The 27,940-nt window shown below is 53.9% G+C and overlaps 1 protein-coding gene across 5 annotated transcripts in view; it reads left to right on the top strand.

Annotated features, from left to right (window-relative positions):
• ARHGAP26 (Rho GTPase activating protein 26) overlaps nucleotides 1-27,940 on the top strand; it is a 113,613-nt gene that overhangs the window by 25,621 nt on the left and 60,052 nt on the right. For all 5 annotated transcript variants that reach the window (XM_068409673.1, XM_068409675.1, XM_068409672.1 and 2 more), the window contains exons 10-11: nucleotides 409-503; nucleotides 9,646-9,724. In XM_068409673.1, the coding sequence (XP_068265774.1) occupies nucleotides 409-503; nucleotides 9,646-9,724 (174 nt within the window). The remainder of the gene's footprint in view (nucleotides 1-408; nucleotides 504-9,645; nucleotides 9,725-27,940) is intronic.

Here is a 27,940-nt window from a genome sequence, read left to right as displayed (position 1 = left end):
CTCCCGTTAAGAGCTCTCGCGTGCAGAATGCTGCCAAAAATGCAGCCTGGAGTGAAAACTGACAGCCAGGTCTGTGATGCATTGTTCAGCAATGGAAAATAAAGCTGCCTTTGCCCAGAAGCTGTGGTCCAGCACTCCCTGCCTGCCCGAAGCGTGGGTCGCGTGATGCTTAATGACAAATTTAATGGTGTGTGTTCAGAAAGGAAGGCTCCTCGTGGAAGATTTTGGACTAAACATGGTTGCAAGGGTGGAAAGATCTATCAGATATGTCAGATATAGAAATATCCATTTCTAGCAGGCTGATATTGCCCAATCCCCCCCGGTTTGAACACGTTCATGGGAAGCGCGGCGGGTGCTGGGGACAGGCACGCGGTTCTCGGCCTTACCTGCGCTTTTGTCTCTTCTCAGGGAGAAGACGAAGCTGTTACCCTCAAATCCTGCACGCGGCGGAAAACCGACTCCATCGAGAAGAGGTTTTGCTTCGATGTGGAAGCTGTGGATCGGTGAGTGCCGAGGGGCACCGCGGGGACGCGGGGGTGGCTTTCCTGGGCAGTTCTTGTGCAGTTCCCGTGTTTCTCTTCCCCTTTAGTCGTGCCCTGGGCGGATGGAAAGCGTTAGTCCGTGGAAACGTGCTCTGCCAGGTGCTCTCGGTATATTGAGTCAGTGCTTCGGTTTACAAGGTGCCGAGTTTACTCAAGTCTCTCAAGCTTTACTGGTGTTTTAGCACCTCTGCAGGCTCTGGCCACGTCCGGTAAATGGTTGCAAGGATGGGAGAGGTGCTCTGTGGGTGTTTTGGCAGGGGTGTGATGCCTCTTTCCAGCACTGGGGATGTGTTGGAATAACTTCAGCTTTTGTCCCGGAGAGTGGCTGTTGCTGCTCTGCCGTGGATGGGTGATAATGGAAGTCGGGCTTGTGCCTCCGGGCACTTTACATCTACTTCTTTTTGCTGAAGGATAAAAATGCTTTCTGATGTGATTTCTCACGTAGCAGCTGAACCAGATGTATGTGTGGATTCAATCTATAGCGCCTGTTATCATATCTAATTAGCATCACGCACAGCTTACATATATAAACAGGAAAACCGGGCTGGGGTTGCTCTTCCAAGCGGTGTTAGTCACTGCCTCGTATCTTCCTCGCTGCAGGAGGTTTACACGGTTTACAAAAGCTCGCTCCAAAGTCACTGGATGTCTGTGCCCTCCCAGTTGTGTGCCTGTTCGTGTTCCAGCTGTCCTCCCCTCCGCTGGCCACTGCGGGAATGGCCAGGGAAAACCCCAGTTCATCAAATCCCGAGGTGTTGGATAACCCTGGAATACCCCGCGGCACCTTCCCCTGCCCAGCCTGTGCTTCCACAGCGTTTGGGTGCCAGCCCCTGGCGCTGCCAGCCCCTGCAGGGAGGGGCTGGGCTGATGGAGCTCTGCCTGCGCTGGCTGAGGGACAAGCGAACCCCAGGGCTGCCTCCCGCTCTCTGTAGCTGTGCTTTCCTCCAGAAAGCTGCAGTATTTCTGCTGACACGGGGATTTTTTTTTCCTATGCCCTGAGGATATTTTTTTTTAATGTGAAAATCAAAATAAAACTGGGAGGAGGAGAAGCCAGCCACCACAATAGTTTTCTTCTGCAGCGTGTTCAGAGGCAGCTGAACGTTCCCTTGATGTCTGGAGCCTGCTAGGCATGGGATCAAGAGCTACTCCAGAAATATGCCTGCTAAATGTAAATAATGGCAGGGGAGCGGCGAGGGCAGGGAAACCTGAGGAGTTGCTCGTTTCATCTACACGTTCCTGCTGCAAGAGATTACCTCTGCCCGAGAGGCCAGCGAGAGCAGAAAAAGCAGCAGAAAGGCTGGTGAAAACCCAATATACAGGCAACCCTGCGTATTTCTGGTGTCAGAATGTGTCATTAGTTGTCTAAAATAATGGTTATTTCCAAAATAGTTAAGCTAAGAGGAAGAGGAGGCAACACTTTTGCCATGGACAAAAGAGAGGGTGATGTGCCCACCGTGTCTCCCCCTCCCTGGGACAGCGATGCTGAGCGTTGGGAGATCTGGGCACTGTTGGGGCATGGTTGCTGCTGTCGATGGCCAGGGCTGGCTGACCACAAGTGACAGGGTGTCTCTGGCTGGAGCGTGCCCGTGTCTGTTTTTGCAGAACGCCAATTTGTGTAGTGGGCTTTTTGTCTTGGGCTGTGTTTTCTCTCTTTTTTTTTTCTTTTGGCTTTTTGTTTTGTGTTTTTTTTATTGTCTCTACTAATAGAGAAGTTAGAAACTTGATGTCTTGTTCTTCAGCCCCATGCAGGATGTCTGGATGTGATTAAGGCAAACATGCCCAAGATGCTTCTCTGTCTCATGTCCTGTGTTCTGACTTGCAGCAGTTTTCCCCTTTCTTTTCTGCGTGCATCTTCTAAATGAAAATTGGAGCTGTAACCAATGTCCAGCGAGAGTCAAATAGCTTGGCAGTGGTAGGTGCGTGCAGTCACCTTTCATCAAGCCAGCCCAGGAGAACACTGTGACACAGCCTGCTGCCTTCCCAGGCTCTCTTAAAGCGTGTTTGATCATTCGGTACGTTCTCTGTGCACAGACAGGCTTGGTTACCGGCTTGTTTTATGGTGGCCTGACAAGTTGTGTCCATCTTACTCACTGTGGGAGGAGGAAGCAGTACCGGCGGGGCATGGGGCTGGGGTTATTCCTCTGTCTCCTGCGGTATAAAACCTGTAGTAGTTACGGTTTGCTTATGTATCCCATCCCGTGCTAACAGCCACGCGCACATCCAAGTACATATGAGGAAACGTCACTTTCTACTCAACTGTTTTTATCTACTATCACCATAAAACTTGTGTAGCTCTTCGAGCTCTGTCCACGCTGACTTGCAGGGCTTTGTAGGATGCAACAATCCCAGCGTGGCACAGGAGTGAGGGGATGAGCTCTGGCTCCTGGAGGTGGCACAGGAGAGAGGGGATGAGCTCCAGCTCCTTGAGCCGTACAGCCTGGAGGTGACACAGGAGCAAGGTGATGAGCTCTGGCTCCTGGAGGTGGCACAGGAGCAGGGGATGAGCTCTGGCTCCTGGAGGTGGCACAGGAGAGAGGGGATGAGCTCCGGCTCCTGGAGGTGGCACAGGAGCAGGGGATGAGCTCCGGCTCCTGGAGGTGGCACAGGAGCAGGGGATGAGCTCCGGCTCCTGGAGGTGGCACAGGAGCAGGGGATGAGCTCCGGCTCCTGGAGGTGGCACAGGAGCAGGGGATGAGCTCCGGCTCCTGGAGGTGGCACAGGAGCAGGGGATGAGCTCCGGCTCCTGGAGGTGGCACAGGAGCAGGGGATGAGCTCCGGCTCCTGGAGGTGGCACAGGAGCAGGGGATGAGCTCCGGCTCCTGGAGGTGGCAGAGGAGCAGGGGATGAGCTCCGGCTCCTGGAGGTGGCAGAGGAGCAGGGGATGAGCTCCGGCTCCTGGAGGTGGCACAGGAGCAGGGGATGAGCTCCGGCTCCTGGAGGTGGCACAGGAGCAGGGGATGAGCTCCAGCTCCTGGAGGTGACACAGGGGAGAGGGGATGAGCTCCAGCCGTACAGCCTAGAGGTGGCAGCCTCGGCTGATGCTTCCCCAGCCCTGTTCATCAGTGCGGAAATGTTGTTGTCAGTGTTGCACTTCAGGAAACTGGTGTACACGCACCATGGGGTGCGGGCTTGGAGCTTTTTAAATAACACCCAGAGAAGCTGTTGCTTGTTGTGGGGGGGAACCCCTTGGGTTTTTTCTCCTGTAACGATGATTCAGCGCTACTGAGCTGAAAATCTCGAGCCTGATCTGTCGTTACAGCATGGCTTCCTTTTCCTGTTGTCTGATAAGGAGACACTGAGGTTCCCGACGCTGAAGAGCTGTGGTACAGGTGTTTGAGAGAGGTCTAAGAAATCCCTGACACTGCATTTGCAAATAGTTCTGATTTTCAGTGTGGGAAGCTAGGAGTGTTTTATTGCTTTGTTACAGCAAAATGAGCCCTGGGACGGTGTTCTAGTGTCTGGCTGGAATACGTTCCCAGTGTGATGGATGCTGTGTTTTACTGCTAATGCCCCTTTTCCCTAACTAAGCTTATTTGTAGTCTCTGTGCATTAGATCAGTTCGTAAACAAGGTAAACAGGGGTGACAGCCAGTGTCTTACAAAATGAGCCGGAGGAGGAGGAGTATCTCATTTGGCTGATGACAAAGGCTTTGTAATTTAGGATAATGTAGGTCATTGCTCTGGGCCAGAAGCTAAATACCAGTTGGCTTTTATGGGAACAGAGGGTATTCAAAATTTGGGGGGTTTGCTCTCTTAGTCATCCATAAAGGCAGTAAACCCCGCACGTAACGCCGTCCCTGTGGTCCTGCGTGCCCCAAAGCGGCTGGCACCGCGCTCCATCGAGCTGTATGGTGGTTGGCACCGGGGTGGGTGAGCTGCTGAGCACCTGCCCAGCGTGTCCTTGACCGGGTGGTTTTCAGTGGGTGGGTTGTTGGCCTTGCTCTGGGTACGCTTTTTTTGGATCACAGAATCACAGACTGGTTTGGGTTGGAAGGGACCTTAAAGCCCATCCAGTTTTACCCCCCTGCCACGGGCAGGGACACCTTCCACCAGACCAGGTTGCTCCAAGCCCCATCCAGCCTGGCCTTGAACACTGCCAGGGAGGGGGCAGCCACAGCTTCTCTGGGCAACCTGGGCCAGGCTCTCACCACCCTCACAGCAAAGAATTTCTTCCTAATATCTCATCTCAATCTCCCCTCTTTCAGTTTAAAACCGTTCCCCCTCATCCTGTCACTCCATGCCCTTGTCAAAAGCCCCTCTCCCGCTTTCCTGTAGCCCCTTCAGGCACTGGAAGGTGCTAGAAGGTCTCCCCGGAGCCTTCTCTTCTCCAGGCTGAACAGCCCCAGCTCTCTCAGCCTGTCTCCAGAGCAGAGGTGCTCCAGCCCTCGGAGCATCTCCGTGGCCTCCTCTGGACTCGCTCCAGCAGCTCCGTGTCCTTCTCGTGTTGGTGCCCCCAGAGCTGGACGCAGCACTGCAGGGGGGTCTCAGGAGAGCGGAGCAGAGGGGCAGAATCCCCTCCCTCGCCCTGCTGGCCACGCTGCTGGGGATGCAGCCCAGGGTATGATTGGTTTTCTGGGCTGCAAATCTGTGTATTTTGTTGGGTGCCGCCCTGCCTGCTCTGGACAGCACGTGCGATACACCTTGTACTTGTTCCTCTGCTGGTGTTGCCTTTCCAGTGACCTTTTAAACAAAGCGACTCGTGGGGCTTTCACAGGCGGGCTGGCAGCGAGCGGGCAAAGCTCGTTTACCCCTCGGTGCCCGCGGGGACCCCCACCAGCCCCGGCCCCTGCAGAGCGTGCTGGCGGTGGCTGTACCAACAGTCCTTATGCTTTACGTGGACAAGTGAGACCTTGTGAACCCAGGAACAAAGTCCCTCCCCTTTACACCTTTTCTCTTCTTCATTTTGGGGCTGCATCTGCCCGCCGGTGCCTGGACCAGCGTCCCAGGACCGGGGGGTCCCGTCTGCGGTGCCAGCGGCGTGGGGATGCTCTGCTCAGGTCAGGGCTGCAGCCTTCCCCACGTGCTCAGCTCCGCTCGGCCCTCGAGACCCTGTTATTAATCTGCTCTTACGCTTTTTCATTCAGCAGTTTAGATTGTCTCAGTGTGATAAGCTGCTGCAGGAGTTGAAAGTTCTTATCGGTTTCTGTTGCTCTCCCTGTTTGTTTGGTTTTCTGGAAGAAGGAGAAGCTATTGGACTTTCTCATTTTCTCTGCATGCTTGGTCATAGCTCCTTAAACCCAGGCTGTTTTTCACAAAAGCTGAGATATTGAGAAAATTCAAATTTCCTGTGTGGCCTCGTATGGAAAAATCTCTTTAGTTTTTAGATTGCAGCATATTGAAAATGTGCTTTCCTGTGAAGTGTTTACCATGCTGTACTCTGGTCTCGCGCATCCGCACCCACTCAGTTTAGAAATGGATTCAGGCTGATCACAAAATGTCCCTTTCCCCCCGCTCTTGCATCCCAGAAGGCGGCAGAGGGTTCTGCTGCCTGGAGGTTGGAGTGTGTGAGGCAGCAGCTAGTAATGAATCAGCAGGTCCTTTAGCTTCCTTGACACAGCGGTTCATGTCTGTGCGGTTTAGATGTGAGATCCAGGAGGGCGTCCTGCTGTCCCCCTGCGACAGCCTGGGGCTGGCTCGGCTGGGCAGACCCACCGGTGCAGGAGGCTCCTCCAGCGTGTCTGCGTGCCGCAGCAGGCTTTGGGAGGGGATGGGAGTGACCCAGCAGGGAAATCCAGCTCGGCTCCAGTATTCAGGATAGTTTCTGTGTCAGGTGAAGGAACCAAGATCACAGAATCAATCAGGTTGGAAGAGCCCTCTGGGCTCATCGAGTCCAACCATTGCCCTGACACCACCATGGCAACTAGACGAGGGCACTAAGTGCCATGTCCAGGCTTTTCTTAAACCCCTCCAGAGATGGTGACTCCACCACCTCCCTGGGCAGCCCCTTCCAATGGCTAATGACCCTTGCTGAGAAGAAATGCTTCCTAATGTCCAACCTGAACCTCCCCTGGCGAAGCTTGAGGCTCTGTCCTCTTGTCCTATTGCTGGTTGCCTGGGAGAAGAGGCCAACTCCCACTCCACTACAACCTCCCTTCAGGTAGTTGTAGACTGCACTAAGGTCCCCTCTGAGCCTCCTCTTCTCCAGGCTAAACACCCCCAGCTCCCTCAGCCGTTCCTCGTAGGTCAGACCCTCCAGACCCTTCCCCAGCTTGGTCGCCCTCCTCTGGACTCGCTCCAACACCTCAACATCTTTCTTGAAGTGCGGGGCCCGGAACTGGACACAGGATTCAAGGTGTGGCCGAGTACAGAGGGACGATCCCTTCCCCAGACTGGCTGGCTACACTATTCCTAAGAGAGGCCAGGATGCCATTGGCCTTCTTGGCCACCTGAGCACACTGCTGGCTCATGTTTATCTTTTGGGAAAGGAAGTCAGAGAAGGGCCTTCCCTGTCTCAGGCTCTACACTGACTAGCTGAGATACCCCTAATCTAATGAGCACACTTTGGGCAACGGTTGGTCTGGAAGGAAAGGCCGTGCCCACGAGGCTGGCTGCAGCCAGCGAGTCCAGGGCAGCCGCATGTTGATAGCGTTAGGAGGCTGCTGTCTCCATGCCAGCCGTCCTACCTGGCTGGTAAGCACATGGTACCCCGTGGGCATCGTCCAAATAACTAGTGAATGAGGCGTAATGTGTGGAGTGTGTTTTAAATGCATCACAGCCAGGAAGGCGGTTCTGCTCAGGGAAGTGGTGCAACGGCAGCCTTGGCAAATGAACGCTGGGGGAGGCAATGCAGAGCTATTTGCAATGTAAATAGGTTTTTAATTCAGTTTCATAGCCCCTCCCCTCCTGCTGTTAAGTAAGTTTGACTTTGAAGTGAAGCCCGAGGAGTTGTTATCTGCTCAAAGGCAGCACAAACATTTTTGTGTTATCACCTTTTTGCCCAGTGCGTGAGGGAACCTGGCACGCCAGATACCAGTGTTGTCTCCCTGGGACCTCGTTGCTTCCCTGGGAGTCCGTGTCGAGTTTAACACAAATGAACAATTTAAATTTATTTGTTTTAATGTCTTGGCTGAAGAGACAAAAATCCCAGTCCTTCCTTTTCCTGTGTCCCCCTCGTTGAGCTAGAGGAGGCCTTTCTGCCTGGGATATCTGTCCCTTCTGCAGCAGCTTGCCTTAAACTCAGACTTAAGCCTGGGCTAAAAGGGGGTGCAGCCACGGTCACCCCCGAAAAGCCTGTGCCTGCTGTGGGGGAAGGATCTTCTGTCAGGCTGTAGCCAGTGCAGCTCCTCAGGTACCAGGGACGACTCCTGAATCACCTCGTCTCTGCACCAGGGGGTTGTTCAGTGTTTTGCCAGTATTTGGTGTCGGATGTTGAACATTTTCTTTCTCAAATGGGGTGATGGTTAAGTGGTTTCCTCTTCCCTTCGAAATGAGTAAACTTCCAAACCACTAAGCTAGTGAGTATTGACTGACTCACCAGTGGGATTAGTGAAGACCAAACACATTATGTCTGGTTTACTCGGACCTGGGTTTGGTGCAAGCCTGAACGCGTGGCTTCCGCTGGTGAAACAGTGCTGAGCTGCACCAAAAGCCAAGCGTTGGGTTGGTTGGATGGGCAGCAGAGTTAGGGAGAAGGGTTAATCCTTTGTTCCTTGCACGTACGTGCCACAGAAGCAACAGAAGATGGGCCAGACCCACCAGCACGAGAGCCCCTGTTAAGGTTTTCTTTTCTAGCAGAGGATCAGCTCTTATCAGGGACCAAACGGCTTTTGCAGAGTGTTGCTGCAGCTCACGTTCTCCTGCTGAACGACTTTTGGGAAGTACAAGTTGGAAATGACCCCTCTTCCCAGGCCTTATCAGCTCCTGAGGATTTAGCACCGCAAAGAGCGCGAGCGGTGCTGCTGGCTCTGCGCTGCCTTTCCGAGCCCCCGCGCTTTGCCGTGGGGGGAAGAGCGGCGTCAGAGGTTCTCTGCTGTTGTACTTTCGATGGATGAAACCCCACGAGCATCGCTGCAGAGAGTGAGCTGCACCCAGCCCCGCTGTGGGGTTTGCTGGGAGCGCAGGATGCGACCGTCCCTTCGGAGGCTGGAGGCCTGGCCCCAAAGGCGCGAGGCTGAGGAGGCGTAGGGCTAGCTGGGCTTTGTGTGTCTGGGTCTGCTCGCCGAAGAGGAGCTGGGGTGTCAAGGACGGAGAGCCCGACAGCTCGCAGCCAAGGGAGATGGAGTAAATGGTCAGCCCACGACGTGACCCATGGGAGCACGGCCTTGGCTTTACCCTCTGCAGCGTGTTCCTCTCCTGTGCAAACACACGACCACACCTGGAGCTGGGCAAATACTCTCCACTGTGTTGAATCTGTCATGACCATGGTGGTCATGCTTATCAGAGCTAGATAATTAAGTTTTAACTCCTTGTAGGGAGAGGGCAGTCCAGGAGTGGGCTTAGGGTCCACTTACAAGTGGTGGAGGTGGCGTTGGCCTGAGGGCTGGACTGGTGGCGTCCCCTGGCTCCCCGTGCTTTGTTTGCAGGCACTTGGGCCTGTTCTTTCCCCTTCTCGTTAAAATAAAGAAGCAAACACAGAGTTAATTTTTGGAGGCTGGATTTACAGTGCAGCTCATGGGGGGTGGCAGGGCCAGGGAGGACGAGCGCTGGCATGAACGTGTTGGGGATGAAAGTCTTCCTGCGGCAGAAGGTCCCCCCCGATGAGCTGGTGCTTGGGGTGGTGGTGGGACATGGGGGGCTGGGGTGCGTGGGTCTCCCGCTTGCTTGGTTACCGTCCTTGCCTTCTCCTGCTGTTGCATGGACGTGCTTAGCCCAAGCGCAGGTGAGCTGTCTGGCTGGAAGCCAGGGGAAGAATTTGGCATCCAGCTCTCTTTCTTACACTAAAAACACTGAAAATGTGTGTTGATTGTTGGAGGCATCCTCTGCGTGTTTGCTGGCCCGGCTTAGGACCTGCAGGGACATCCCTGGAGAGATCAGGCTGGGCCCACCCCATGCTGCTGGGGCCTGGCTAGGAAGAAGGTTGTCCTCTCTCTCTCTCATGGGAAATTTATCTCTGTCATCTTTGTTTTCCATCCTGCAGTTTATTTACAGCGTTTCCTTTATCTCTGCAGGCCTGGCGTGATCACCATGCAGGCGCTTTCAGAAGAGGACCGAAGGCTGTGGATGGAGGCAATGGACGGCCGGGAACCGGTGAGCAGGAATATCAGCAATAAAAGCATTAGAGAAAATTGTGGAGATCTTTTCGTAGCCTGGGGCAGATCGCAGCGCCTGCCAGCCGGGGCGAGAGCTGTGTCTGTGGGGCAGCTCGCGCCTCCTGCCAAGAGAATAGTTTAATCCCTTGGTTAAATATTTGAGGTAATACTGTATCTCCTGCGCTTGGATTGCTCGAAGGTGCAGTGGAGAGGAGGAGGGAGGCTTGGCCAGCACAAACACGCCGCTGTGCCGTGCTGAAAGGAAAACATGGCAAAAAGAGCAGTGGAAGAAAATACACTGTAGGTTTCCAGGGCTGTTTGAGCCCTGCGACTCATCTGGCAGCCGTTCCTGGGTCTGGTGGGGAATTGCAGAGTTTGCGTGAGCGGAGGAGCGCGGCCCCTGTTCCCCGTCCTCGGCGATAGCCTCCTCGCTGCTGGGTTTGCTCCCGCCGTGCCAAAGCTGCGCAGGCTGCCTCACCTCTGGAAGGGATTGTGGAGCTTTTCAGAAAACCCAGAGTTGTTGGTTTTTTTTTTATTTTTTAATGCATATGCAAACTTTCCTGCCGAGCTGTAGGGGCTGTGGCTGGTTCCGAGGGGGTTCCCTCTGTGTGGCGTGGTCCTGCCCGGTTCCAGCAGCGAACAGCAAACACGGCACCGCAGAGCGAGACTAGACTGTGGGCCTCTGTGCCTCGGCGTGGCCAAAAGCGTAGCAGGATACGAACAGGAACTCTGCGGGTAGCTGGAGCAGCCAGGGCTGTTACGGGACGGCCAGTACAGCCTGGGAGTAGCTGTCCGTGCTGCTGGGCTTGAGTCAGGCTCTGGCAGTCGGAGCAGAGTGCATGTGGGGAGCAGGGTGTCCCATCCCAGCACAGCCTCACGGCCACAGGCTGGGACTGATTTGAGCAGATCACCCCCAAATCCACAAAAAGGTCCTTGTTTGTCAGAAAAAATGTTCGTTAAAGCCAGGTGAGATGTGGATACACGCGGGGTGTTCAGTCAGTGCTGGAGAGCACACGCTGGGCTTAGTCAAGCGACTTGCTTTTGAGGCGTGCCGCAGTTCGGAGGTCGGGAAGGTGCTGTGTGTGTGAGGGTGCTGCCGTGTGTGTCAGGTAAAGGATTTTGGTGTGGATTACAGCCAGGTCTCAGCCTGGAGTCACAGCTCCATCGGGTAATTCAGGTGGGACGGGACCTCGGGAGGTTTCTAGTCCAACCTCCTGCTCAGAGCAGATTGCTTGAGGTGTTATCCGGACGGGTGCTGAGAGCGTCCGAGGGAGGAGACTGCACAGCCTCCCTGGGCTCCAGCTCTGCTGCTCCACCGTCCTCCTGGTACCCTGGGTGATCCTCTCCTGTTTCCATTCACACCTCTTGCCTCTTGTCCTCCCGCTGTGCAGTGCTGCGAGGAGCCTGGCTCTTTCTGCTGCCCTCCTTGTAGGAAGGGTGCTGTCAGATCCCCGCAGAGCTTCTCCTTCTCCAAGCTGAACAAATGCTGCTCCCTCACAGGGCACGTGCTGCGTAGCTTGGACCTACCTCTGATGGTGATCACAGCTCTCTGCCACGTTGGTCTCCTCCCTGCAGCAAAATTGTGTTTCTGGGACAAAAATGCTCCCTCGCACCTGCAGACATACCATTGCCAAGAACAGGCACGGTGGGAGGTGCAGGCACAGAGGCAACAGGACTGGATGCGTGTCGTGCGCGCAGGACAGCCTCTGCTCCTGTTTTCTGTCATGTGTTGAAAAGGGACTCGTGTTTGGGAGAACAGCCTGCTCCTGCACCTTGGCTCTTGGCCTGGGTGGCCCTGCCCTGGGGCAGCCGTAGCTGGGGGACACGCGGGCGTAAGGCGTACCAACCTCTCCAGCTCCAGCGTGCAAGCTGTCTTGTTCCCTCCTAAATACCCCACCTTGGTTCTGTGGTGGCACCTGCAGACAGGATAATATTCTCAATTTCTGCAGAAACAAAATGTGCGTTCTTGCTCCTAGCCCAAATCAAGCCTTGTCCTCCTTCAGCCTGCTCACCTCCTCCCCCCGCCTCACCTCCGCTGGGAGCTGGGGTTGCAAGGATGCGAAACCCGGTCCCGTGTGATGGGAGCAGCGTGAATACGGCCATCCCGTTGTGTTTTGACCTGCTGGTGTCACCAGGATTTGGCACGACAGCAGAGCTGGTCTGTTAGGATCAGGCTGCAGAAGTGCAGGCAGAGATTTTGCGCGTTTGTGAAGTGCCGTACGTGCGAAAGGTGCTATCAGGAAATGCAGGACTGCCTGGATTGTCCTGTTTCAGGATCTGGTTGTGTGAACTCCTTCAAAAACACTCAGCTCTTTGTGCTGCCGCCTGCTTATTTCTGCTCTTCCCTATCGTGCCTATCAGCTTAGGGTGGCTTGCTCAGCCGGCACATCAAGGATTGCTGCGCATTAATGCAATACCTCATGGCACTTAAACGCTGGTGGGGTTTACAGCCTGGCCTTCCAGGTGTGGAGCGGGAGCTGTGGGAATGAAGCCTGTGTGGAAACGGATCCAAGAGGCATTTTACTGGTAAAGAAGGTGCGTGTTGACAGACAAGGTGGCTCCTTGTCCTCAGTTCTCCGCCTCCATCCGTCAAAAGCGGAGTTGTTGGTCTGCTCTGTTTGGGTTCTTATCTTGCAACACCAGGGTGTGGGATGTTACCTACTCCGCAGAGATTTCCTTGAGCAAGAGACGAGGATTTAACCTTTGGACTCCTAGAAATATCCATTCTATGCTTTGACTGTATCTCTGTGAGCAAAGAACCCTCCTGAAGGAACGTCTGGTTTTCCTTCGATTTGAATATTGAGTGTGGGAAAGATTGGCACGGTGGGGACAGTAATTCCGTGTGCAGATTCAGGCTGTGGAGAGATGTAAGTGGACTGGAGTTTGTTTCTGAATTATAATTAAAAAAACTAAACCCAAATGTTGTATTACATTTTGGTAAGATCTAAATGTAGAACGTGGGCTGCATTAGCCAAGACATTTGTCACAACTTGAAAAGATTTATTATGTATCTTACAGTCAGAGCAGCCCGTCTCCAGATAGCTATCATCAGTCTGTTAACTCTTACCACTTGTTACTAATTTGGCCAAAAACCCTGTGTTGACTTTGGGTTTTCTTTTATGTTACAGAGGCTGGAAACAGGAGAAAAAGTTACTAACTCCGTAACAGAGCAGTTGCATTCATGTTTGTTAGGATATTCAGTTTCCTATGGCTTTTCTCCTCTGGTGGTGCAGTTTGCAGATGTACATGGTGGAGGCCAGAGTGATTCTGAACCTTCGGTGGAGCCTAAGCCAAGACCAAACGCCTGGCGGCCGGGGTAGGCTGCAGGATTCGGAGAGGCACAAATTAGGCTGTTTGCTTTGTGGCAGAGAACTGCATGAGATCACAGAATCACAGAATCAACCAGGTTGGAAGAGCCCTCTGGGATCATCGAGTCCAACCATTGCCCTGACACCACCATGGCAACTAGACCAGGGCACTAAGTGCCATGTCCAGGCTTTTCTTAAACCCCTCCAGAGATGGTGACTCCAGATAAGTGTTTTAGTAAGGTTGTGGCTTTGCTTGCCCAGTCTGCAGCAAGCGTGCCAGCCAAAAGAGAGGTGTTGGTGCCAGCGGTTCCCCTGTTACCTTCTGAGCTGGTTGGTAACCTTGGAAATTGTTCTCCCATCAGCGAGGGCAGACACGGGGTACTGGGTTTGAAGTGCTTGGGGCGTGAAAACATTCCTCCAGGAAAGTGAGCCTTGCAGTGTATGTGGAGGGTTAAGGGTATGAAACATGTTAGATCATGTCCCTGTTGAGCTGTATTAATGTGTTGTCCAGAGATGCTGATGGAGAAGTTAGTGTTAAATGGCAAATGCAACAGGCTGGGATCCTGTCCGAGCAAATGGTGTGGCTGGCGTCAGCCCTCGCATCATGCTGCCCTTTGCTCACGTTGTTTTGGTTTTCTTTTTTTGTTCTTCAAAGCAATACAAATCTATAAAAATACAGCCAGCATTTCGTATCGGAGTTGGTTTTGTTAGTGCTGTGCAGCCGAGGGCACCACGGGCTGGGGATGAGCCGTCGGGCTCATGCCCTTGCAGGGCAGGGAGGGAGGACTTGGAAGTGGAGCCGCATCAGCAGCACTTTCTCCTTTCCTTCCCTGCTCCTCTTACCCTCTCCTCAGATCTTTAACTTCATCTGCAAGCTCGCAAAGGCAAGAACAAAGGACAAAGTCCCTCGCACGCTTCGGGAGGCTCGAGGCTGGCCGCTGAATGGGAAGGCAGCGCTGCAGAGGGTGGTGGGTTTTGTCCTGGGACCTCGCAGGGGTTGGACCTGTTGTGCTGGAAGGGCCCTGTTCCTCTTGGCACACACGTGACTGGAAACGCGATGCTGTGTGTCAGTGCTGGGCACTCGCGACGCTCAGGAGTTACAGCTGAATCACTGGGCACCCAGAGGACAAGATCCACAAAGTCTCTCAAATGATTTTTGAGATATTATGGAGACACTTAAGCTCTCTCAGGCCTTCCCTAGGTGCCCTAGACCTTCGGGTCTGCAGGCACCAGCAGCCCTTTGCTGAAAGCATTCTCGTGCCTAGATGTGCTGCTCCTTCGCTTGGGCCAGGAGCACCCTGCACCCACTGCTGGCCGCCACTTCAGCAGCATGCTTCACCCCTCTTGTCCTTCATTCCTCTTCCTCCATCTGAGCCCAAACTAAACTCTCCTTAGCCTTCCGTCCAGACCTGGCTCCCACCTGTGGAGCATGGCTTGGGCTTTACGGTGGGTCTGATGTTTATTAGCCTAATGAAATTAGGCACCAGGTGAGGTCAGCGTGTCTGAGTGCTGTGAACCTGCACGAGCGCCCGGGGCCTTTCCTTGGTGGCGGGGGTCTGACACTGCCTGGTTTCGTAGGGTGCTTGCAGCCAGGAGCTCGGGGCGATCAGACATCTCATGGTGGGCGTGAAGGACTCGATTCCCTTTCTGCAGCCGCCTCCAGGTTCCTGGCCGTGACTCAGCTCCTCCTCGGCTCTGGGGCTCTGAGGGCCACCCTGACCCCCGCCGGGGCTGTGGCGGCCGCCCTGGCACTGGGGCGGTTGGTGTCCCGGAGCTCGGGCTCCTCTTGCTTGTGTCCCCCAGCGCCTGGGTGTGTGGGCAGCACAAAATGGAGCCGATGGTGTGGGGGGGGCCCTGCGGCCGCTCTCCACTAGATGGCAAGCTGAGACCAGCCCGCTCGGTGCACTTGTGGGGGTATGGGGCTGCCCTCGCCCGCCCCGGGGGCTGGGGGAGCGAGGTGCCCCCAGAGCCGGGCTGCCCGTGCTCGGCTGGGGCTGTTGGGAAGCGCTCACGTCCCAGCTTTGTCCCCAAAACCCGGCACAGCCCAAAATTAGAGCCGCTTCCCACCTCTGTTCCTCTCTCTTCCTTCTCCTGCTGCCACGAAAGAGCAACTGATAATTTGGGGGACAGGCAGTGTTTAATCATGGTAAACAGAGGGGAGGTGAGCGCAGACCTTCCAAACTTGTAAGGTCTCTGGCTTCTCCCTCCCTCCCCAGCCATGGGGGTCCTTCCCTGCTCCCCATCCCACCATGGCCTCCAGGCTGCCATGGGGCCAGGCGTTCCCATGGTGACCGCTGCCACCATCCTGTGCCACTCTGGTTTGGGGCTGGGGTGTCCTGGGGGCCCTGCTGTGGTGGGACCTGCGCCCTGCTCAGAGCCAGCCCATGGTGCCGGTTGATTTGGTTTGATGAAAGGACCAGCAGTGAAATGAGCGGCTGAGGGACCTGGGGGTGTTTAGTGGGGAGAAAAGGAGGCTGAGGGGAGACCTCCTCACTCTCTACAACCACCTGAAAGGAGGGTGTAACGAGGTGGGGGGTCGGTCTCTTCTCCCAGGTAACAAGTGATAGGACGAGAGGAAACAGCCTCAAGTTGTGTCAGGGGAGGTTTAGATTGGAGATCAGGGACAATTTCTTCACTGAAAGAGTCATTAGGCCCTGGAACAGGCTGCCCAGGGCAGTGGTGGAGTCCCCATCCCAGCGAGCCAGGAAACCCCTCTGCAGCTCCCACCGCCGTGGGCCTGGCCCGGCCCCGTGGCTGCGCTCCCCGGCTGACGGCCCTTCAGCGGTGCTGGAGCTCGTTCGGCGTCGCTCGCTGGAAACGTAGTGTTGTGTTTCTGTAGCAAACCCCAGCGTAACAACGGAGCCCAGCCTCGCATTCCTGTCCAACACACAGCACCCTCGCCTCCCCGCCTCCTCCTCGGATATTGCTTCTGGGAATTCTTTCTGAAATTGTTTTTCATTTTCCTTGTCTAATTATACAAAATGGTGAGAGATTAATTTCCCAGTGGAAATGATGTCTTTTGAACTCACTCCAGTGCTTTCAACCTCGGCATTCCTGCCATTTTGGCTCATTCAGAAAATAAATTAACTTGAAGGACTGCAGTCCCCACACCCGTGCTGCCACGGGGGACGGCTGGGCACCAACCGCCTTCCCCACCTCCTCGTGTCGCGCCGGGACCCGCTGGAAGCTGCGGATCTGCTTTATCATTTTAATTCATTTGATCTCTGACTCCTTGGAGTCACTTTCTTCTTCTGTGCTGGTTTTGGTGCTGCACTCCTTACCTCTGTGGCTCGGTGTTTCCAGCAGGGCTAGAAAAGCCCTCTTTGATGGAGACGGGCACCAGGGATGCGTGCGTGGGGTGCGGTGTTTGCAGCATCAGGGGGGACTTGGGGACCGACCATTGAAGATATGGATGTCAGCAGTGCCTTTCCCTGAGAGTAACTCAGGAGTCACTGAGAAAAGTGAATTACTAGAGACGGTAGAAAAATCTTCACCCAGAACCTCTTTGGCTACAGACGGTGGGCTGTGGCTGTTCTCTCTTTGCGTGGGAGAGCCCGCGGGCGAGATGTCGGAGCGATCATCGCGGTTGCTCTTCTGGTGCTCTCAAGGGTTTGATCTGTGTCTGTCTCTTCAGCTTGTTCCCTCGTGGCATTTTCTGTGCTCGTCTCTTTACCCCCTCGATCCCACAGGCGTGTGTTCCTGTGGGCTTTCCAGAGAAAGATGATTATTTGTGTATGCTTTATCTTGAAGGTTTTTCCTGGCCTTCCTCCTGTCTGGGTTTGTTTGCTCATGACAAATTCTTTGTTGCTGTTCTGTTTTTCATGACCTGACTCATTCCAGTTGCTGCTTCTCCATCTCCCTGTCTCTCGTCTTTGCTGAACAGAACGTTTTTCCCCCGCTCTGCCCCCTCTCAATCTCTAAGTTTCTATTGTTTGCTTTTTCCCTTCGCCTCTAACCTGCTCCCTGACCCAGACACCCTGGTGAACTCTCCCTGAACCACGAGCATCCGCACAGCCCCCGAGCGCGGCACCTCTGTCTCGGTGGAGCCACATCCACCACGTGCAGCTGCAAAGCCTGGCCCAGGGGAGCTCCTGCTTTGCTTTTTTGCATCCCACAGTTCCAAGATTTTTTTGCCCAAAAAAGTTCTTTGTCCTTTTTGGGTGGTAGAAGAGGATCCTCAGAGAATCAGCCGGAGCTTTCGGACTGAAGGATAATTTGCCATGTTCCATGTTAGTTTTTGTACTACCTGTCCTCACCGCTGTTCCCTCCTCCCTCTCCTGTTTTGTAACCTATTTTAAGCCTATAATAGTAGTAACTTTACATTGATTTTATAAGCTTTTATATTGTTTCTAAAGCACTTAAGCCAGCGAGGTACTAAGCCTTGACTTCAGGCTTTTATTTATGGTTCCAGCAAATGCTGCTCCTGTGGTTGATCGCTCACCCAGCCAGCATCGCTGCTGCTGCAGGCTGGCAGCTTTTTGTCCTTTGCTTAAGAAACTGTTGGGGTCATAAAGAGAAAAATACTAGGAGAAGCATTCTAGATCATCTTAAAAAGAGAAAAGAGCCCCCTGTACTGCTTTTACACACCCAAGAGTGCTGTCCCACTGTCCTGGTTTCATTGGATTTGGTTTTGGTCTGGCCAGCCATGGTGATCAGGGCCATCAGCAGTTAAATCTGGGGCAGCTGCCCCAGGCTGGCCCACAGGTGTGTTCTGTATCATTGACATCGAGCTCACTATAAAAGGGAGGGTTTGCTGGGAAGAGCTGGGGATTTTTTCCTGCTCTCCTTGCCTCTCCTCCCTCTTCCTTGCTGCAATTCCTGGAGCAACCCGCCGGTGATCTGTGGATGAGTATACTGGTGTCTGTTTTGTGTTGTCATTTATATTGTTTTTCTTCATTTCATTAAATCTGGTTCACTTCATCCCATGAGTCTCCCTCTCTTTTCCCAATTCCCTTCCTCATTTGGGGAAGGGACATTGGGTGAGAGAAAAACTGCTATTGTTTAGCCCTGGGTGCGGGCTAAACGAAGACACCCACCCACTTTTGGAAAACTTGTGACCTCTTTCTTTGTGCTCTGTTGTTGGGGACATCCAGGAGCAGAGCAGTGGCTCCTGTCTCTGGTTTTCACCTCTTGCTTATGAATGCCTCATCATTTCTTTTATGTATTCATTGCTGTAGCCAGCTTTGCCATGGCACTCCTCACTGCGGTCTGTGCTGCACAAATGGGCTATGAAAGTTGGGCTTTACTTGGGGTCTAGGGTGGTTGGTCCCATGACATGAGTTGGGTTTTGCTCTCCCTTTGGGAGAAGGTGTTGGTTCTGCTGGGGAAGCGTTGGCAGCTGCCTGTTCCCTCTCATGTTGTCTTGCTGCTGATACCCACTGAGGCAACTACCTGAAGGGAGGTTGTAGTGGAGTGGGAGTCGGCCTCTTCTCCCAGGCAACCAGTGATAGGACAAGAGGACACAGCCTCAAGCTTGGCCAGGGGAGGTTCAGGTTGGACATTAGGAAGCATTTCTTCTCAGCAAGGGTCATTAGCCATTGGAAGGGGCTGCCCAGGGAGGTGGTGGAGTCACCATCTCTGGAGGGGTTTAAGAAAAGGCTGGACATGGCACTTAGTGCCCTGGTCTAGTTGCCATGGTGGTGTCAGGGCAATGGTTGGGCTCGATGATCCCAGAGGGCTCTTCCAACCTGATTGATTCTGTGAGGCAAGCTCGCAGAGGAGCGAGGGCTGCGGGTTTGAGCGTGGGGTCGGTCACAGACTTACAGGACGTCGTACAACACGCACCGTCTGCGTGGGACACCCACTGACTCTGCTGCAGCACGTGTCTTTCTCTTGCTTTGGTTCAGGCCAGGAGGTGAGCGTGGTGGTGGGAGGTGGTTTGAGTTTGCAGAGTCCCTGGGGAAAGGTGGTTCCTCGCCCTTGAGTTGCAGCGTGCTGGCGACGAGCGCAGCGTGTGTGCGAGCAGGACGGATCTGCTGACGTGCGGTGGCTTGTCTGTGAGTCTGGGCCCGGGCAGGCAAAACGGCATCAGAAAAGGTTGCAGAGTGGTTGCATCAAGTGATTTCGTTACCTGCTTTGGTGTGAGCCCAGCTGTACCCTCTCTGGCCACATCTGTCCAGCTGTGCACAGATTTTTGAGGCTCAAAGCATTCAACTGGAACGAAAGACCAAAGAGAGTGTGTTCTCTTTCCTTTTCTCTCTGCTTTTGTATCACCTCTGCTTAGAATCATTTGAGCAGGCAATTCAAGAAACATGGGGATAGCTCCATGGTAGCAGAACAAACTTCTCTGCCAGTTTGAATAGCCTATTAGAGTATTTTTTTCTGCTCTAAATTAAAAATTAAAGTGAATGGTTCATTGTACAGTCAGTTGCCAAACTAGCCTCTTTCTTTATTTCTTCCTTCAGTGGTCCTGCCTTTCGTTGTAACTAGTGATTTACTGCCCTGCTACAGTCCCACCCCAGTCCCTGACCCAGGCTTTTTCCTTCTCCGAGCTGCAGCCTCAGAAGAAAGTCTGCCCTTTGAAACTCCATTTTAACGATCTCATTTCTGTGCTTGTGGTCTCTCCCCCGTGGCACCCTTGGTTTGCCATTCCTGGCAGACCCCCAGCTGTGCCGTGCCTGTGGGGAGCTGGGCAGGCCCTGCGCAGGGTGGACGTGCCCCACGCCGTCTCTCAGCCAGCCTTCGTTGGATGCCATGTGGTGGAGATGCTCCTCATGAGTGCGGTGCGTGATCGTCCCTCTGTACGCGGCACTGGTGAGGCCGCACCTTGAATCCTGTGTCCAGTTCTGGGCCCCGCACTTCAAGAGAGATGTTGAGGTGTTGGAGCGAGTCAAAGGGAGGGCGACCAAGCTGGTGAAGGGTCTGGAGGGTCTGACCTACGAGGAACGGCTGAGGGAGCTGGGGGTGTTCAGCCTGGAGAAGAGGAGGCTCAGAGGTGACCTTAGTGCAGTCTACAACTACCTGAAGAGAGGTTGTAGCACAGTGGGAGTTGGCCTCTTCTCCCAGGCAACCAGCGATAGGACAAGAGGACACAGCCTCAAGCTTCGTCAGGGGAGGTTCAGGTTGGACATGAGGAAGCATTTCTTCTCAGCAAGGGTCATTAGGCATTGGAAGGGGCTGCCCAGGGAGGTGGTGGAGTCACCATCTCTGGAGGGGTTTAAGAAAAGCCTGGCCATGGCACTTAGTGCCCTGGTCTAGTTGCCATGGTGGTGTCAGGGCAATGGTTGGACTCGATGATCCCAGAGGGCTCTTCCAACCTCAGTGATTCTGTGCTCATGGTGCTGTGCACGTGCTGGGGGTGAGTAGTTTCCCAGGGAGGTTATGGGCATTGTTGGGATTTCAGGTCATGCCGACCCAGCATGTCCCCCACGAGCAGCTCTGCAAACCGAGGATTAACAGTGATCTTGCCTCAAAGATGTGACAGTCTTGGCATTAAACCACCAGCCATTGTTCAGAGCAACCAGGCAGTGTAAAACCTCGTTTCACAGAGGAAGAACGCGAGGCATGTCTGTGTTACAGTTATTTCAAGAATAAAGATGACACTGTCGTTTAAAATTAGGTTGGTTTTGATGTGTTCAGGCTCCTTGTTCGCCAGTAGATGTTGAAAGGAGGAAGGGCGTGTGTGCCTGCGGGAGAGGGACGGCGAGCAGCTGGCTGGGCTCCAGCGCAGATAGCTGGAGGAGGAGGAGGAGCGAGCTGTTGCTCAAGCATCCTAGAAAACTTGGGGGAAGCTGTTGAACTAGTAGAAGTTTTCACTTTTAATCGCTCACTTGAGGGGTCTGAACATATCTGCTCTGCTGGACTCGCTTAAAAATGCTGCTTTGTGAAGCTTTAAGCGCTTTAGTTATTCAAAAAATGTATTTTTCTAAACCAGTTGACCTTTAGTTGCAGTATTCTAGAGGCTGCTGTGTATCTGGCACGCTTTGCTCCCCGTCGCTTACGCCTACCCCCTTGTTTTTTTCCCCCCCAAAGTGTCTGCTGCTTGATCTCCTTTTACCATTTAGACACGGTAGGTTGATAGTTTGACCCAGGTGGTTTTTCCCTCAGGTTGGCCCAGGTGGGTTTTCCCCAGGGCGAGCAGGACGGCGGGTTGTATAACGGCGCTGAGCTCAGCACTCCAGATGGCTGGCGGGCAGCCCGCTCCGCTCCGGCTTCGGAGGCTCTGGGGAACGCCTGCACTTGTAATAAAATGTGGGCTCGTTTTTAATTAGAACCATCATTTAGTTCAGCTTGGAGAGACAGAAGAGCAAGACCTGTGTAGAGGATTCAAGCCCCCAGATGCTTCACTTTTGATAGATATTTTTTTTTCCCCTTTAATCAGGCTCAGGGCATCGGTGTAAGTTCTGAGCTGAAATTTATGTTGGAAGGAAGGAGGGGGAGAGGGAAGCGAGGCGGGGGGGTGGCTCTGACTGCAATGCATTAGTTCAGCGCTGAACAGTAGGTTGGGAGGGAAGGAAGGAAGGAAGGAAGGAGCTGCCAGGGACCCTGGGCCACCCTCTTCCAAATGAACAGCCCTCGCTTGAATGACATCAACCAGCATTTCCCAGCGGGTTGCTGCTGCCCTGCCAAGTCCCTCGCTGGGGAAGCGAGGCACATTTTTTCCTCCCCTCCCCCTGCAGGGACGTGGGCTGGGAAAGATCTTGCTCCTATCTATATCGTTCTGGCTCAGAGAGCAAGGAAGGTTATTTCTAGCCACAACACAGTGTAGTCTAGCTCTGAAAATCCTGCTTGTAGTATGAAAACCTGGCTCCCGGACAAAAATAGAACAGGGTTGATAAGGCAGAGCCAGAAACAAGGGCTGATTTCATCAAGGTTGCCAGGTGTCCTGCTTTTAACAAGGAAATATGCTTTTTTGTACATGAGCCTTCCTGCTCTGCGCTTTGCTGGCGTCCTGCTCCTGGGCCGTGTCCCAATAGCAGTTCTGCAGTGGTGTGCCAAGCCTGCTCGGGCGTCAGGTGCAGAGGGTCCTGCCTGGCGCCGCGGGGACCTGTGCTGACCTTGCTCTTGGCTTTTTCTTCCTTCTTCCCTTCCTTCCTTTTTCTCCCTTCCCTGTTGCTGCAGGGAGCAGGGTATACGGTGTCCTCCCCTCCCCAGGCATCCCCCCCCATCTCACGAAGGGACCCTCGAGTGCCCGGAGGCTCTGGCCCAGCTCTGGGCATCACTGTGCACCCCATGGGAGACGGTGCTGGGGAGCGGGCTGGGAGCCTGCAGCCCAGCCAATAGCCCCTGCCTTTCTGCAGCGTCGTGGTGTTGCCCCTCCTCACTCACAGCTCTGGGTGTCAGCAGGCAGGTTTTGGGCACGGCAGCAGGGGTTGGAGAGGTGCTGTCTGTCTCCGAGGGCTGGAGCTGGCTCGGGGCACGCTTCCATGTGCCCTTCGATCCGCGTCTGGGCGGCTGTGGGGAGCGGGGAGCCCACCCGCCTCTCCGTCCTCAACTGCTCACTCTCTGTTTCTCTGGTGCCCACGCTGTGAGCCTGATCTGGCTGCAGACTCTCAAGTAACAACAATACTCATAGCAGGCTCGCTGGATTGATTTTCAGCTGGATCAGCCTCCCAGCGCAGCTGTGTAGGTGGCACCGCTGGCGTTGCTGGCAGCCGGGGCAGAGCGTGGCTGCGAGCGTGCCGGGGGCGAGACGGTTCCCTGCGGCTGCAGGGTCGTGTTAGAGGAATGGCAGCCAGCTGTGAAACTGCTGTGTCCTGCTGCTGCCCGTGGAGCTGAGCAGGGCCACCATGGCCTCCCGCGGGCACGCAGGCGTTCGGTGTGAGTTGTGGCTCTTGGACCTGCCCATGTACCAGGGCAAGTGGAATGGCACGGCGGGAGCATTGCTGTGATGGCAAGAGCAGCAGAACAATGCACAAAGTGTTCCTGGCAAGGGAAACACCTGCCTGGGGAGCGACGGGTTTTCAGAGCAACTTCTGGGGCTCTGCCGTCCGTCTACAGCGCATCACCTTCTCCTCTCATTCCTCCTCCATGGTCTTAAAGGTCTTTTCCAACCTAAATGGTTCTATGATTCTATGATTCTCCTTGGAGTGAGTCCAGAGGAGGGCGACCAAGCTGGTGAAGGGTCTGGAGGGTTGGACCTATGAGGAACGGCTGAGGGAGCTGGGGGTGTTTAACCTGGAGGAGGCTCCGAGGTGACCTTAGTGCAGTCTACAACTACCTGAAGGGAGGTTGTAGCGCAGTGGGAGTCGGCCTCTTCTCCCAGGCAACCAGCGATAGGACAAGAGGACACAGCCTCAAGCTTGGCCAGGGGAGGTTCAGGTTGGCCATGAGGAAGCATTTCTTCTCAGCAAGGGTCATTAGCCATTGGAAGGGGCTGCCCAGGGAGGTGGTGGAGTCACCATCTCTGGAGGGGTTTAAGAAAAGCCTGGACATGGCACTTAGTGCCCTGGTCTAGTTGCCATGGTGGTGTCAGGGCAATGGTTGGACTCGATGATCCCAGAGGGCTCTTCCAACCTGATTGATTCTGTGATTTTGTCCAAGTGAGAAAGACATTAAGAGAAAAGACTTGTTCCAAGTGGATCTGTGTTGTCCCTCTCATGCAGGGCAATTGAATGGGTGGGAAAAGGGACGTGTGAGAGTCCCAGCACGCGGTTCCCACCACCGGGCTGAGCGAGCCCCCGTGCAGCGGCTGCTTTGCAGCTCCAGGGTAGCAGAGAGCACCCTGCCCAGCACCATCGGAGTCAACCTGAGCGGCTGGGCTCCCATCTGCATGCTGGTTTTCACTCCATTTTCCCCTTTTTGTTTACAAAACGGTTACAAAACACCCATGTGAACTGTCTGTGCTCCTCCTGCCCATGGCTTCACAACCTGTCCTTGGGTGGCTGGCAAGCCAGTTGGACTACCAGTTCTGAGGGAATATAATGATGTCTATTTATACTCTTTTGGCTTGTGCATCTTCTGAAAGTTGAAAAAGTCGTTCATGGTTGTTTTGAGGATTTCTGAATATGAATCACGAGGAAATTGCGTAACGCTGCAGCATTTCCTCCTATTGCTCCGGGCTTCACAAACACTGCGCTCCTCCAGGGAGAGCAAGGAAATCTGGCCCACGCTGACGGTAGTTTTAGTCTAAATGGAAAGTCTGGGTTGAAGGGTAGGTCCTAGCACTGGTAAAAGGAGCGTGAGGTGGAATCTCCCATGCTGGGGCGTGGACTAGGTGATTAAATGGTGGGTTCCTCCTCAGATGGTGATGGCTGGGGCTGCAGAGCAGGACTGCTGGCCCTGGGGGGGGTCCAGGCTTTCTGTAAACCGCTGCCACCTCCCACCTCTGAGAAGCCAGACAATTCCTTCCGCTAGATTTTAGCCATCTGGGCAGAACTTCATGCTGATGTTGGAACCTAAAAGATTTTGGGAACTGTGCTGAACGCTGTGCAGCCTCCAAGGGGTGCAGCTGAGGTTGGGCCGTTCTGAATTTTAAAGAAAAAATGCTTTGTGTATGAAATGTAGTGTATTCACGTAAAGGGTGTGTGCACATGTAGAATTGCTGTGTGAAAGCACAGTTCAATCACAGAATCAATCACAGAGTCAATCACTGAGGTTGGAAGAGCTCTCTGGGCTCATCGAGTGCAACCATTGCCCTGACACCACCATGGCAACTAGACCATGGCACTAAGTGCCATGTCCAGTCTTTTCTTAAACCCCTCCAGAGATGGTGACTCCACCACCTCCCTGGGCAGCCCCTTCCAATGGCTAATGACCCTTAATTTATTGTGGAGCCCCATCCCTGTTAGCTCTTCGCGTGCTCGTGTGTGCAGTGTATTTAGGATCAGGCTGGAAAACTGACGGATTGGATTCTTCTTGGTTTATCTGTGCGCACGGAGAAGGTGTCATTGGGCTCTGAAGGGTGGCTGTGGAGGTATTTTAGCCTACGGAGGGTGGCTGTTGGGGGATTTTGGATTATGAAAATCCACAATTTATATTACCCGCAGCTCCGGTGTGGGTGTTTGTATGTGGTGGTGAGAGAACTGAAGTGTGAGGGGGGCCTGGAGTGGGTGCAGCACCTCTATAAAACTGTTCCCTCTGCAAAACGTAGTGTATATTTGGTGAAATACTTCACCAGGAAGAATTAACTTGTTCTTTGATAAATTGCCTTAAATATGGAGTTGTTAATTGAGCATCGTGCGAGTGTTCTGGGGGGGATTTTAACTTTGCAGGAAAATTTCAAAATAATAACAAATCGCATTTTCTGTTGTGCTCTTATAAAGTTTATGCTTCTGGATTACTTACAGAAGTTTTCAATAATAGGTCGTAAAGGCCTTGTTTTAAGCCTCCAGACAGCAGTGATGCTGTGGGAAGCAAACAGCAGTAGCTCCTGCTAAAAATGATCTGGTTTTGTTCAGGGTATTTGACCATCTACAGCATGAATTTAGAAAACTAAATTCAAGGTATCAAGGGCTGCGAATTCTGTACCAGGTTAATATCTATTTTTTTCTATGCACATCAGTCCTGAAACTTCCTAGGAAAGATATTTTGGCTCTGAAGATACATTCAAATGGGAATAATTAGCGAGAGCGTGATGTTAAAACGGTTGCGGCGCTGCAGGGTGGGGAGTTGGCTCCAAGTCAGTCACTCGCCCCAGGTCTATAACCGAGCCCTCTCCCACGTGTGGGACGTGGGACAGGGACCCTCAGCAAAGGCTCTCTTCTCTCGAATTTCCTACCCTTGGTCAGTGACTAATACTGAAAAGTGAAAGAAGCTTTTTATTTCATGAGAAGCTTTCTGGGTTTATGTCTGTTTTCTCCAGAGCGTGTTAACAACAGGAAAATGGGGGGTGTGCATATACAAATACACGTATTTTATGGTGTTTATGGTCTCCCCAGTAGCTGTGGGGGTTACTGGGGGTCTCCCCAGTGGCTGTGGGGGTTACTGGGGGTCTCCCCAGTAGCTGTGCAGGTTTGGCAGCAGGCAGAGGATGGTCCTTCGGGCTCTGGAGGAGCTTCGCTCCTGGCCCTCTTACACCACGGGCCTGTCTTCAAACTTGGAAACTGTCTCTTACCCTAAAAAATCTCTCACTTCAAAAGGCTTGAGGCGATATAGGAAAGGGATTTATTTTTAAGAGTAATGTTTTTGTTGGAAAAGGAAATGATATTGCAGAATCGGGGCTTGGTTAAAACCCTGATGTTGTAGAGTGGTGTTAATGGATTAACACGCTGACAATGGATAAAAGGTTTGTCCTTAATAAGAGGGATGTAGGGTGACAGTATGTCCTTGTTTTAGGGTTGCATAATTGACCTCTGCCTGAAATTTCCTTTCCCTTTGTGGAAGGCCTTTCCCTTTTTTTAAAGACCAGTCTCTGATGATTAACAACCTCTCTATTGTTTCATGTAACCAAACTGGAAGAGAGAATATGCAGGCAGGCACGTTTTTCCCTGTAGCCGATGCGCTGTGCACCATGACTTGAGGTGCGTGATGGGTCCTTTAGCCCTGGGCACCGGAGGAAGCCACTGGGAGAAGGACAGCAGGTAGGGAGTCTGTGCCAGGAAGGACGTCAGGTGCCAGAGCAAGCGGCTGAACCCTGGGTTGACCCGAGGAAGGGCTGGGCGTCTGCAGCCTTCGAATAAGTGTTACCTCAAGCCGTGTCTCTGGTCCCTTCAATGAGTCCTCAACACTGGTCCTGACGTTGGAGAGAAAAGCTTCTCTAGGGAAGGCTGGTTCACGGCCAGGGCTACGAGACCTGTGTTTTGTGTTTAAGAAAAGCCTGGCCATGGCCCTTAGTGCCATGGTCTAGTTGCCATGGTGGTGTCAGGGCAATGGTTGGACTCGATGAGCCCAGAGGGCTCTTCCAACCTGATTGATTCTGTGATTCTGAGACAGCACCACTGGCCGGGGAGCCCGCTGTTGGTTTCCATCCCTCTTTTCACTTATTTTCTTGATATAAACACTGTTCCTGGAGGAAAACTCACTTGCTGACTACAGCTGGTTTTGCTGCTGAATCATCCCCCAGTTTCCAGATGTGGGATGATAGATTTTTTTCTCCTGCAAACAAACATCTCTGCTTTGTCTTGCGCTGCATCGCTGGGTGCCCTGGGAGGGGGCGAAGGAAGGTGCTCCTCGGGAAACGCTCCAGGAGGAGTGGGAATGAGTGTGGAGGGGTCAGTCTCTGCCCAAACCCCCACTTTTGAGCTGCACCGTTAGATTTGTGCTTCCCTGAACGTGTCCCGGGTGGCGGAGCTGATGCAAGCCATCCTGCTGCCCCCGGGTTGGTGCCAGCACGGCTGGCCATGGCCTTGTGGTGGGTGGCACCGAGGGACGGGCACGGGCAGCAGAGGTGTCCGTGGGGCTGCAGCTGCGTGGCTCTCTGGCACCATGGCCAACAAGCAGGAGAGCACAGGGGTAGCCAGGGTGTCGATGACCTCCAAGGCAGGCATGTGTTTGACTGTCCTGGTGGTGCTGTGCCGTGTGACCGACAGCCTTGTGGGGTGGGGATGGGGACACTGGGCTGGCGTTGGGGCACGCGGGGTGAGGGCGGTGGCGAGGTCTGCTGCGGTCAGCAGCACGCGTGCCCAGCTGCCGCTGGCACCAATCCTTCGAGGACATTATACCATCAGCTTCCCGGCCTTGTGCTCCTGCTGGAGCCCTGGGGGGGGGTGGAAATCCCCCTGGGAGCACACGGATCCTCACCCTGGATCTCTCTCCTGGGTGTTCACGTTGTTAAAGGGGAGCCCGCGGTGGGCAGGGTCGGGGAGCGCTTGCCTGCCCGATGGCGGGTCAGAGCCTCTCCTCCTCCCCGCTCCCTCGCGTGTGTCGGGCGTTGCTGCCTCTCGCGTTGCTATCAACATCGCCTCTGGAAACTTTCCTTCCCCACTTGCTATTTCTGGAGGCGGCATGTGATGGGCTCGGCTCCCTGCACGCCGCTGCCTCTGGAAGGGGCTCCCAGCCCTGCTCGCAGCAGCAACTCCAGCTTGTGA

Source organism: Nyctibius grandis, chromosome 10 (assembly GCF_013368605.1).
Source record: "Nyctibius grandis isolate bNycGra1 chromosome 10, bNycGra1.pri, whole genome shotgun sequence".
Taxonomy (NCBI): Eukaryota; Metazoa; Chordata; class Aves; order Nyctibiiformes; family Nyctibiidae; genus Nyctibius; species Nyctibius grandis.
The sequence above is the reverse complement of the archived record's forward strand: the minus strand, read 5'-3'. Positions and strand labels throughout refer to the sequence as shown.